Below are 12,221 nucleotides of genomic sequence, written 5' to 3' on the forward strand. Positions count from 1 at the left end.
CACCCACTCGCACCCCCGGTTCCCGCCGCCGCCACCAACCGCAGCAGCGCATCCACGCCTTTCAACCCCCCCCGGGACCCGGATCCTGGAACCCTGCGCCCCTTCGCCTGACAAACGAAGGCGCTCGGACGCTCGGACGCTCCTGCCAAGGCCCCCCTGTCGCGTTCCGTGGGTTAGGTGAGTTGAGGGGCCGCTGCGGGTGTGCCGTAAGTGGTAACTTAAGCGGTGCGCGGTAGGCGGTAAGCGGATGGTGGGTGAGGGTGAAGGTGAGGGTGTGTGGTTGTTAGGTGTACGACGCTGTCGCAGTGGGCGTGGGCGTGGGCGTGGCATCTCTCGCTCTCTTCCCCTTCGTCTAATAAACATCTCCATCCATCTCCATCTCCATCTTCCCTCCTCCTCCTCCTCCACACCCATCCTCCCGCCCTCCTCTACGCCCTCATCCCCAACCTCCCTCGGGGTTCTCTACACAAGAATCTTCTGTGGATTTCACCGTCGCATCCATCCCGCGGCTCCCTCTATCCCGTGGGCGACGACCGGTCTCGCTGCTTGCGAAAAAAGCCTACGCCGTATTCGTAATTGGCGCCGCCCGCCAGTCCGACCTCTGCGACACGGAGCCATATCTCGAGATCCAGACTGCGCGTGCAATCCTCAACAACACCACCACCCCCGCCAGCCGATTTACCTATAGCTTCATCCCATAGATTCAGTGTCGTCTGAAGCCTCGCTGCACCTCATCCGCCCGTCGAAACGAAACGAAACGAAACCTGTCGCGGTCTGCGGCGCACTGATCCCCGTCGGTCGCTGTCACAGCTAACGGAGGCGCCCCATCATCGAAAGCGCAATTGAGACGCCAACATCACCCCATCCATCTTGCGACGCGCGAACCCTTCTCTCCCGCCATCAACAACTCGCCATCGATCGCGAACGATGTCGATGTACAACCCGCATCGGGGCATGGGCCCAGCCGCGAGCAACGCCCGGCTCAATGAGTTGCTGGATGGCATTCGCGCCGAGTTCGAAAGCCATGCTCGAGCTAGTGGGGAGGCCGAACACTCCAGTTAGTCGCCCAGAATATCATTCCCCCCAACGCAGGCGGAGAGATGGGGGCTCCCTGCTCGTTGCTTCGTTGGAGCTCCCCCCGAGGTAGCTTTAGCTGACCGTATTCTAGTTACACAGCAAATCAACGAGATGGCCATGGTTCGCGAGAAGGTGTATGCGATGGAACAGACACATCTGGCTTTGAAGCAGAAGTAAGCTCTTTCCCATCATCACCCCAATCAAGACGGAACCTAACTAGCCCCACCACAGGTACGAAGACGAGATTCGAAGCCTTCATCGCGAGCTGGAAGCTCGAGGAGCAAATCCTCGTCCATCAGGCATTGGTCCCCCACCACCTCCACCGCAAAATGCTGGTCCCTCCCAAGCACCACCATCGCTCGGCCATGGCCCTAGCAATCTATTCGGTGGCATAATGGCAGGTCAAGGAGGCCAAGGAGGTCCAGGTCTTGCCCCGCCACCGCAATCAGATCAGCATCCCCCTATCCAGCACCAGATGCCGCAGCCCCCGCCTCCGCCTGCTCCCCCGGGACCTCCCCAACAACAACAGCAGCAGCAGCAACAGCAGCAACCACCACCTCCTCCTTTCCCAAGTGTTGGGTATCCACAGGGACCGGCGCCTAATGGTTATGGCGCGCAGCCTCCTCAATCTACATCATCTCCCGGCCCAGGCAAAGGTCGCGTGCTCACTCGTGGACCTGGCGGCCCGGCGACGCCTCAGTTGAATCAGCCAATGCCATATCCGGGAGACCCAAGATCTGCAGTCTCGCCGCAAGTCGGCCACCCAGGCCCTCCTCCACATCCTCAGTTCAGAGTGGGCAATGCTCTTGCCGAACTAGACCTGGAGCGCTTGCCCGCCCACCAGAAGAAGGTTGATGCGGATTGGTTTGCGATCTTCAACCCCGAAGTTCCGCGGGTTCTTGATGTTGACCTCGTTCACACCCTTCAGCATGAGAGTGTCGTCTGCTGCGTTCGATTCAGCCACGACGGAAAGCATGTTGCAACCGGCTGCAATAGATCCGCCCAAATTTTCGATGTTATAACAGGACAGAAGGTTTGCGTACTGCAGGACGAGAGTGTTGACTCGGTTGGCGATCTCTATATCAGAAGCGTCTGCTTCAGCCCGGATGGAAGATATCTTGCAACTGGTGCCGAGGACAAATTGATCCGAGTAAGTAGCTGCCCCGTGAACTTTAGTCAGGTGTGCTAATCATATTAGGTTTGGGATATTGCTTCCAGAACCATCCGCAACACATTTGCTGGCCACGAACAAGATATCTACTCATTAGACTTTGCTCGTGATGGACGTACCATTGCCTCCGGCAGTGGCGATCGTACTGTGCGCCTGTGGGATATTAACGAAGGCCAAAATATCCTCACCCTTAGCATTGAAGACGGCGTTACTACTGTTGCCATCTCTCCTGATTGCAAGCTTGTTGCCGCTGGTTCTTTGGATAAGAGTGTCCGTGTTTGGGACGCCGTCTCGGGCTACTTGGTTGAGCGACTTGAGGGTCCCGATGGCCACAAGGATTCCGTGTACTCGGTCGCATTCGCGCCAAACGGAAAGGATCTTGTATCTGGAAGTTTGGACAAGACTATCAAGATGTGGGAGCTTGCTGCTCCACGGGGTGGGCATCCCAGCAATGCACCAAAGGGTGGACGTTGCATCAGGACCTTCGAGGGTCACAAGGTACGTTCATTTATTAGCTTCACAAATATGCTCTCTACTAACGTTTTAAAAGGACTTCGTTCTGTCCGTTGCTCTGACGCCCGACGGAAACTGGGTTCTTTCCGGATCCAAGGACCGCGGCGTGCAATTCTGGGACCCCAGAACTGGTAACACTCAACTCATGTTGCAAGGCCACAAGAACAGTGTCATCTCGGTGGCACCAAGTCCAAGCGGCGGATCATTCGCCACTGGCAGCGGAGACATGAGGGCAAGAATCTGGAGTTATAAGCCATACATCCCCTAAGGAGACTTCTTTCAACACCCTGAAAGGGGAAGGCTGCTAAAATGAAATGTTTTGTACGCGAGGACGAATGGGCGAACTGGTCGGCGCACTTGGGGGGATTCGGCTTCCAGGGATGATGGTTTAGTCTATCTTGTAGACTTTGATGGCTGTTCCAGAACTTTTATGCTTTTTTTTTATACTTTTAGTTTTTATTTTCTATGTCTTGTTTCCCCCGTTATTTTGTCTGTTTGTGTGTGTGTGTGTGTGTGTACCTATTTGTTGGCCTATTCGGCCCCATCTTGATGAAAAAAAGTGCGAGAGGGAAGATGGCCATGAAAGAAAGGTGCAGGTAAATTGTGTGCGTGGGCGACTTGTACTACAGTTTGCAAAATTGAAAGTTTTTAAAATTAAATGTCTGTCTATTACCAGAGAAGAAAAGTGAAAATATTATATGGTAGGTCGCTCGTCTTAAGTAATTGTCTATACAGTAATAAATAATCCTACGGAAGAAGTTCCTTGTATTTCTTGCTCACTCACGACGACCGACCGAAACATCTCGGCAAAACTCGAAGCTCCCAAAGCTCCGAGTCCGACCCCAGAACATCGAGAGATGGATACGTATATTACATAACCAAGCTCTCTCACTCTCACTCACTGCTCACCACTTCCATTCTGCTGCGCATAGAACGGGCAATTCGATACCGCGACTTGGGTTTGGAAGACTTACATTACATACGAAATATACATAACCCGCGCATCTGCAATCCCGAAGCTCCAATCGACCTCCCGCACAACAGGCAAGTCCACAGCGAACAACCAGCAAAGCAGCGAACATAACCACGGCTAGACAATCGATAGACAGAGAGACAGCAGCTACAAGAACCCCTCAAAACAAGAACCACATCCAACCCATCCCAGCACCCGCCACGATCCCTTACGCTTACCCCACCCCAACCCAAACCACCCAACATGTCCTTCGACTCCCCTCTCCCCCCCTACAACGCCTCCGACCCCTCCGCCACCTTCCTCAACTCCTCCTGTCTCGATCTCCTCATGATCGAGCTCGTCCCCATGGCATGGCGCATAGTCCAAGAGGTGGATTACTCTAGCACATCATCACAGGGGAAAAAAGGCAGCGGTGGTGGTGGTGAGGCGCGGAGGGCTGGAGCTGGGGCTGGGGCTGCGGAGGGAAGGGTGATGAGCGAGGAGGAGGAGCAGGAGGAGAGGGACGCGGTGTTTTTTAGGTTGGAGATGTTGGGGTATAGGGTTGGGCAGGGGTTGGTTGAGAGGTTTGTGTTCCTCGTCCTTCGTCTTATTCTTATTCCTCTTATTCCTCTTATCCCCCAATTTTCTTCTTCTGGGAAATTTGCTTGCTTGTTAGAAGTACCCCTCTTCCTACGCCCCAAAATAAAAAGGGTTTCCTACAGCAGAACAAAGAAGAAAAAAAAGCTAATAAGAACCCCCCACAGATTCTCAAAAGACCGTCCCCGTTTCACGGATACGCTGGATGTTATTAAGTTCCTGTGTAAGGATCTGTGGATGCTGGTTTTTAGGAAGCAGATTGATAATTTGAAGACGAATCATAGGGTTAGTTGTTCTGTGGTCCTGGTTGTTTGGGGTGTTGGGTTTTGGGTGGGGGGAATGAGGTGGTGCGATATATGATATGATACAATGCTAACACTCTGACTCTGGCATATAGGGTGTCTATGTCCTAACAGACAACTCCTTCCGGCCATTCTCACGCATGAGCACGGAAGCTGGTGGACAAGCTGTTGTGAGGGCCCAACCTGTACGTATTTCCCTTCCCTTCCGTTCCCAAGTTGCCCCCAGGCCACACCGGCTAACACAAAAACCAGTTCCTCTGGTTCCCCTGCGGCATCATCCGCGGCGCGCTCGCTAGCATGGGCATCAACGCTACGGTGCAGGCCGAGACGAGTGAGTTGCCCGGAGCAACTTTTCAGATTAAGAGTGTGGGCGTTGCGGGGAAGGCGTAGGGGTGTGGTGTATTTTCGCAGTAACCGTCTGGGTCCTAGGCATTTTTTCTTTTGATATGCTGCAAAGTGTGTGAAAAGAATGCTCCGGGACCTTTTTATATTATTTTAATTTTATGGCGGGCAGGGAAGTGCAGAATGGGGTTTCTATTTAGCGGGTTTAGCGGCATAAAATCGGCGTTGGATAGGGTGGGCATCAGATATATGGGGAATTAGAGTTTTATGGGATATCGGAAGATCCTTATATGGCAAGACGAGGTACATAGATACATACAGAAGCCTGTGCCTCACAACCCCGTTCCCCGGGCAGAGGGAACCGGCATAGGGTAACATAAACAGTGGGGTTCAAACAACGCAGGCTATCTTGTACTCTTTTGCTTTGTGAACATTTGTATTTTTGCATGTCCCAAGGAAACATCGCCATCAAAATTCGTATTCTTACTATCCCTGATGAATCCACCCACCCCTCCCCCCTCCCTCACCCCCGTAAGACTCCAAGCCCTAATCATTCAAGTTCGTCCATCCATCGAAAAGCACGAATGAGAAAGGACGTCCAAACCAACCCCGCCCCCCCTGGTCGTTCAAAGGAAAGGGGAAGAAGAAATGAAGTTTTGAGGCATTATCTCCGAAAACAACACACACATTTAACCCCAGAGGAAACATCTAGAGTCTATCTATGGAAGCGCCAACGATCAGTCAAGGGGTTTCTTTACAAAGCGGAGAAAGAAAAGCCAAGTATTTGAGGGAAAAGTAGGGTGATCGCGGGGTAGCGGGAACTAGGCCTTTTGAGACCATCCCCGCTGTGATAGGATGCACTTTTGTGGAGAAGACAAATATGATGGATTTGCTGCTTAGAGATGGAGAGAAACGGAGAAGAATGGGGAGGTACAGGTGGATATGCAGGGGGAGACTACTTTTGAGGTGTGCTGTGAGCAAAGGTAACACCCTTCTCAATGTTGCCCTTAAGTCCTTCCACGCAGGCCTTGAGGAGGGTCTTCTCGCCCTCATTCAGGCTGGCCAATGGGTTCAAAGCCTTCTCGGCACCGGTAGTCTATGTAGCCGTTAGTACAGGTTCAAGAACGGGTCGAGAAATGGGGGGGTACTTACGCCGAGCTCGACTGGAACGGAGAAGAACTCGCAGCCGGTCTCCTTGACAATCTCATCACCGCCTGGGATACCTGGCAGGTAGACGAATGTTGGGGTGACAATGCCCTTCTCGCCTGAAAGACCCTTGAGGACGGCCTCGGCGAAGCTATTCCAATGTCAGCTGAATAAGCACCTTCATCTAGAACAAGGTTAAATACCGGTATCCAGCATATGCCATGGAAAGGGTAGCAGATCCAGCTCCATCCTTTGCCTTGACGACCTCGTCACCGCCGAATTGCACACGCTTGATCAGCTCTGGCAACTTATCGGCTGGGATGTTGACGGCAGGCTTGGCCTGGCTGAAAAGAGGCACGATGGTCTCTCCAGAGTGACCGCCAATAACTGGGATGTACAGGTCTTGTGGGTTCTTTGTGCCAATGATCTCAGCAACGAATGTCTCGGCGCGGACGACATCGAGGGTGGTGACACCGAAGAGGCGCTTGGGGTCGAAGACTCCCTTGGCCTTGAGAACTTCTGCGGCGATGGGGACGGTCGAGTTGACTGGGTTGGAGATGATGAGGATATAGGCTTTTGGTGCAACCTCAGCGATCACTTCGATGAGGCCCTTGACGATACCGGCGTTGATGTTGAACAGGTCGTCACGAGTCATTCCTGGCTTGCCTGTTACACCGCCATTAGAGCTGCTTCAGGCATATCTTTCTCGAACCAGGTTGAAACATACGGGGAATGCCAGCTGGGATGACAATGAGGTCTGCATCTTTGAATGCCAACTTGGCGCCATCATCCTTGGGAAGATAGCCAGTGATTTTCTATAACCCGCATTAGCCTATGCTAGAGAGGCTTCTTCTTCTTATTGTGGTTATACATACGGCAGGGGAGGAGATGTGGGAAAGATCAGCGGCGACACCTGGGGTGTTCACGACATCGTACAATGCCAACTCGCTGATAAGAGGTGAAGTCTTGAGAAGGAGGGACAATGGCTATTGTACAGAGAGAAATTGTTAGCAAAGCGTTCCGAAACCGGAGGGATGGAGGATATCATGTCCAACTCCAGATCTGTTGCAACGTACCTGTCCAATTCCTCCGGAAGCACCAGCAACCACTATATATACGTTAGAATTGGTTCCTGATACTTTTATTCCCCGTAGTTGTTGACTTACCAGCCTTGATTCCCATGTTTGCGGATGTGTCGGTGAGCGAGGGGCTTTCTGCTTGAGGTCAAAACATACCCCGCACTAGAGAGGTTTGCTCTCCGATGGAAAATGTTAGGTGTGGTTATACCTTTTGTAATAGTTTCTGTGAAAGAGAGAGAGATTTGGAGAAGGACAAAGGGTTATTATGGAAGAGAATAATAAGGGTTGTTGTGTGGTGGGTGGGAGTGGGAGTGTGTATGGGAAATTCCAGCGCGTAACCGTTAAACGGAGGAGGGGTGGTGGACAATACTCCGCTACTCCGCTAGTAAACTGGAGAGAGCTAGAGTTACGCTGTACGCTGTACGCTTTACGCTGCACGCTGCACAGTAATACAATTGATCCGCCCCCCACGATACCTGAAGACTCTGATTTGCTCGCTTCTCCATGAGGGGGACGGTCGGCAGCTCGAGGAAGGATATTAACATGTTATTAGTGATATTATTAGTGGTAGTCTGCTTGTAGTGTAGTGTATTACACTTATTATTACAAGCCAGGTGGGTTGGCTATAGGCTCCAGGCTCTGGGCTGTAGGCTCCCGTTTTTGTGATATAAAATGACAATGCTAACAGTTACCAATACCACAACATGGACCTTGTGAAAATGCGGACTGTTTACTTTACATCACGCAATGCAGGTAAGTACTGTACCTTCTCCTGCTGCCCGAAGCCATGTACGGACCGAGGCAACACGATATCGGGACAGATCGGGCTATATTCCCTCAGCTACTGTATGGAGCCATATGACGATTCCGTAGATATTCTGGAAACTCACCCGGATACTCCTCTTCACATGCCGGTAGTTCGACTTACCGGGCCTATTATTGTAGCTTGGGCTCGGCATGGACATGTAGTTCGGAAGACAAGAGAATCACAGGGGCTGGGTTCATTGTGCTCAGATTCTGCCTGACAATGCCAAATACATGCACGTCATTTCTGCCATGAAATCACGTCCCTTGAGATGTAATAAGACTCGAGGAATTTTGCAATGTGTTATCCCACATGACCTGTTTGCTGACCATAACCTCAGCATAACTCCTAGGATTGAGCTCTATTCGTGACTATCAAACGTCATGTCCTTCCGGCCCCCCGTGATCTATGAACACTTATTCCTCCTTCGCAGCCTCCTCCGCCTTTCTCGCCTTTGCGCCTCGGGCCTTCTTCTCTGGGAGGTCCTTCTTGGGGGTCTGAGATTTCCGGATGGCGGATGCGCGGGAGACGGCCTCGGCGCGTAGATCAGCGCGGTATCCTGACTTGGCGACCTTGCTGGCAACGGTCTTGTAGGTCCTGTAAGAATGGCAAGCCAAGTCAGAACAGTTCTCAAATGACGGAGGTATACTTGAAGATTATATCCACATACTTTCTGGTTGACTTGTTTGCGCCGATTGTGATCTTGTTGGCCTGGCTTGCTGGCTTTTGCGTGGTGTTGGCCTTCTTGGTGATCAAAGTAACGCCTCCCTTATCGCCTTCAGCTGGGACAACTCCAACGGCCTGTCTACTATCAGTATTGATCGTGGTATTTACTGTTTCTCTCGGAGAATGTGCGCACCTTGTCGTTGACATATCCAGCATACTGTAGGGAGATATATTAGCCCATGCCATACGTGATGATTCAAGATTCTAGAATGCATACCTTGCGGCTGTGGACATTGGTCAAATTGAGAGGATCGCGGGAGAACCGGATCCCTCCTTGTGGGCGGTGCACGAGGAAAGCATTCTGGTTTCCTATAATCCAAATTCATCATCAGCCTCCATCAGTGTCGAATTTGACCTGCGCTCGCAGCATTTCCCGGTCCATGTCCCTCCCTCGCCGGCACAATCCTGCCCACAAAATCCCATGAGGAGAAAAGACGTACGGGTAATCTCCCAGATCAAGTCCGCAGACACTTGGCTCGAGTGGTATGCCATTTTTCCAATGTTGTGTATTGTCGAATTGGTAAATTCTCGTTCTCGTCGACTCCGTGTCAATATTCAAAAGTTCTGTGGGCGCTCACAACCAATCATAGCCGACTTCGCTTCTTCCTAGCAGCGGGGAAGCTAACCCGTTTATGGGACATCGGCCTCCGCCACACATGCTGACTCAACGTGGCTGAGGCTGACCATCTTGAGAGATCAGTATGGCGTACTATAGGAACAAATCGGTGGTTTTCTGGAGAACTCCCTACGATAGCTTTGACTTCCAGAGAGTGTCAACATTTGTAGAACATTTAACCGTCGTAAAGTAAGGTTGTCCCTTGAACAAGCTTCTCCTGTTCAGACTTGATAAGTAATTATAGTAGGGTTATCTTTATTGTATAGAGAATTGTATAGAAGGGCGATAACGCAGGAATAGCTTAGTAATGAATAGTATGCAGTGTTATTCCTCCTATAGTACGCCGTAGATCAGCGCCACTGCTACGTACTACGTAGTAGAGACATCGATTAATCGTATCGTCGCATCGACCCCGTCTCAGATCAATCCGAAAGGGATCATCCCACGATATGTCTATGTGGATTTGAATCCGCCCCTTCTTCTTCACCCCTTATCGAAGTCTTTTCTCTACCCTGGGAGCCTCCGGGGTTCTTCCATCGAAGATGGTCTATATCCTCTACAGCACGGTACTAGCCATTCTAGTCTTTGCAACAGGTTAGGTTAACCACTTCATATATACATTCATCATCATATCCCACTATATGCTAACTTACTCGCTGCAGCCCTCTTCTTCACACGTTCTCGCTGGATCCCACATGTCCCCTCCATACCCGGCTCCTCATACATCTACGCTCGCCTCCCAACCACATTCGCTGGCGACATAGAATCCGGACTATCATCTTCGGCCTTTGACCTCTCGGGAAATGTCGCCGCGGGAGACTCCAGGGCAGGCTTGGATAATGCGAGCAAAAAGGAGATTATGAAGATCATGAAGAAACGGAGGGTGAACTTCGACGAGGCCCGGAGGATATATACAGAGGGCCGGTTTGCGAAGAATAATATTGGGCCCGATGGACGGCCGAGGGACCCGAAGTTCGTCAGTTTCTCATAGGGGCAGTTGTTAGGTTAAGGCTGGGGACGATAGACTCGGACTGTTAGGGATGTGCACAATATAGTCACTCGGGAGGCCCTATATTATGAGAAAGCGCCCTGCATTAGAGGGGCGCTGGATGGCACAAGACGAAACCATATGGGACAGGATATGGGATGCCGAGAATTATTCTGCTTGACGTCGCGATGAGGCACTTACGAGCCTACAGATCGAATTTCTGCCCTCGCACCACTTTCCCGGCAAATCCGGAGACGGGCGAGACTTGTCCCATCAGCTATATTATACCCAAAACATCTCCACACTCATTTTTATGTTCTTTTCCTAGGAAATCTTGGCGGTCGGGTTATAGGCGTTACATTAGCGGGGTAGCATTATGTTTTATGGTTATCGTTTCCTTTGTTTAATGGCGGCGGCATGGGGATGGCATGTATTGCATATATGTATTTTCACGGGAGAGCGGAAAGTCTACGAGACATCGATAGTCTAATACGAGCGGCATATGATCTATAAATTTTGTGGATGCAGGCAAGCACTGATCCGAAAAGATAGCCAGCTCCAAGCACTATGTGTTTTTGAATTCCTTCATTAATTGTGACCCGTAAGTAATTATCTCCCCTTGCTAATGGAGCTTGGTAAATGGCTTTAGATATGTCCATGATGTGGAAGTTATTAAGATTTTACATTTTGCTCAAATTTAAAGCATCAAATATCAAGATTCTTCGTTCATCCCATATCAATCGATTTCAGAAATATTTCAACCCTACGAGAACCATCCCAATGAGTTTCCGGTTTATAGTCTACATAGCGTACTTTTAATTAGCTCCTTGTGTACGAGTAGAGCACCCTTCAAGAGCTTCATATTTCCTAGTGTGTTTCTAGAAATCTATAGATACTAGACCATGCAATTCAGCCTTCGAGTTCGCCGCAATAAAAAACAGAAGACAACAGCATAGCGTTGCAAAGGGTATTATTATATTCCGTTATTCCATCATATCAGTCGTAACTCGTCATACAATTCTATACTCCGTTATCCCCCCTTGAAATCCAGAAAAGGCCACGCCCCATAAGCGCCACACAATCATTATCAACATTATCCCCTAGTCTCCTTCAAGAGTTCAGTGACAGTAACCACACGGTAGCCTCTGCGCTTGATCTCAGGAAGGACTTTTTGTAGCATAGGAACCGTCCAGCTCCTCTTGTCATGGCAGATGATGATACCTCCCGGCTGCAGCATACTAAGTATATGAGCCGAATTGATACGCCAAAAGGGAATCTGCGGGTCATGCGGATAGATACTCCCAAGAACCATTCGGTATCCCAACTTTTGCAAAACGGTGCGCATCCTTTGGGAGAAGAAACCTGAGCCGGGTCTAAAATAATCCGTGGGTTCGTCCACGCCAACAGCGGTATACACGTCATGAATCATCTCCTTCACGGTTTCGATCTGTTCGATGAGAACGCCATCTGTCAAAGACTTCGAAGGCTCATCGTACATGGCGTGATTCCCCAACTCGTTCCCATCGCGTACTAAATCCTCCAACACCTTCTCGTGGCCATCAACGTGCGACCCGATTATAAAAAATGTTGCATTGACATCGTTGGCTTTGAGGACCTGCATTATCGCGCGTGTGTATTCCGATGGCCCATCGTCGATCGTGAGAGCAATTGTTTTCGAAGCCGTCGGGACGTGCCAGAGGACATCTGGCCATCGGCTTTGGAAATAGCGTATAAGAAAGGACGGCGGTTTGTATATGAAGTAGAATGGCCCGAGGAAGATGCTCATAACCGCCACTACGACAAATATTGCCATCGCCCTTGAGCGCCGAGCTCTCCTGCGTAATTTGGATGGTATGCGGAAAAGCGATGCAAATGGATGCATGAAATAAAGGGCGACGCACGTTGTT

At 50.6% G+C, this 12,221-nt stretch overlaps 5 protein-coding genes across 5 annotated transcripts; 2 read left to right on the forward strand and 3 right to left on the reverse strand.

Annotated features, from left to right (window-relative positions):
* Positions 1–927: 927 nt before the first annotated feature.
* Positions 928–3,029, forward strand: BP5553_07238 (WD40 repeat-like protein; the record flags this gene model as incomplete). The annotated part of the gene is made up of 5 exons (XM_032015861.1): positions 928–1,057; positions 1,169–1,250; positions 1,309–2,227; positions 2,276–2,746; positions 2,799–3,029. 5 exons carry the CDS (start codon positions 928–930, stop codon positions 3,027–3,029), a joined length of 1,833 nt encoding a protein of 610 aa, XP_031868130.1.
* Positions 3,030–3,977: 948 nt separating this feature from the next.
* BP5553_07239 (uncharacterized protein) lies at positions 3,978–5,002 on the forward strand (the record flags this gene model as incomplete). The annotated part of the gene is made up of 4 exons (XM_032015862.1): positions 3,978–4,297; positions 4,478–4,595; positions 4,708–4,797; positions 4,865–5,002. 4 exons carry the CDS (start codon positions 3,978–3,980, stop codon positions 5,000–5,002), a joined length of 666 nt encoding a protein of 221 aa, XP_031868131.1.
* Positions 5,003–5,909: 907 nt separating this feature from the next.
* BP5553_07240 (malate dehydrogenase) lies at positions 5,910–7,282 on the reverse strand (the record flags this gene model as incomplete). Its single annotated transcript, XM_032015863.1, has 7 exons — positions 5,910–6,050; positions 6,107–6,251; positions 6,304–6,766; positions 6,828–6,915; positions 6,976–7,086; positions 7,177–7,208; positions 7,267–7,282. 7 exons carry the CDS (start codon positions 7,280–7,282, stop codon positions 5,910–5,912), a joined length of 996 nt encoding a protein of 331 aa, XP_031868132.1.
* A 1,118-nt stretch (positions 7,283–8,400) lies between these two features.
* Positions 8,401–9,202, reverse strand: BP5553_07241 (uncharacterized protein; the record flags this gene model as incomplete). The annotated part of the gene is made up of 5 exons (XM_032015864.1): positions 8,401–8,581; positions 8,655–8,785; positions 8,844–8,867; positions 8,928–9,019; positions 9,151–9,202. 5 exons carry the CDS (start codon positions 9,200–9,202, stop codon positions 8,401–8,403), a joined length of 480 nt encoding a protein of 159 aa, XP_031868133.1.
* A 2,205-nt stretch (positions 9,203–11,407) lies between these two features.
* Positions 11,408–12,127, reverse strand: BP5553_07242 (Uncharacterized protein; the record flags this gene model as incomplete). Its single annotated transcript, XM_032015865.1, has 1 exon — positions 11,408–12,127. One exon carries the CDS (start codon positions 12,125–12,127, stop codon positions 11,408–11,410), a length of 720 nt encoding a protein of 239 aa, XP_031868134.1.
* Positions 12,128–12,221: the final 94 nt, after the last annotated feature.

This window comes from Venustampulla echinocandica (assembly GCF_003357145.1).
Source record: "Venustampulla echinocandica strain BP 5553 chromosome Unknown scaffold_5, whole genome shotgun sequence".
NCBI classification, from domain to species: Eukaryota; Fungi; Ascomycota; class Leotiomycetes; order Helotiales; family Pleuroascaceae; genus Venustampulla; species Venustampulla echinocandica.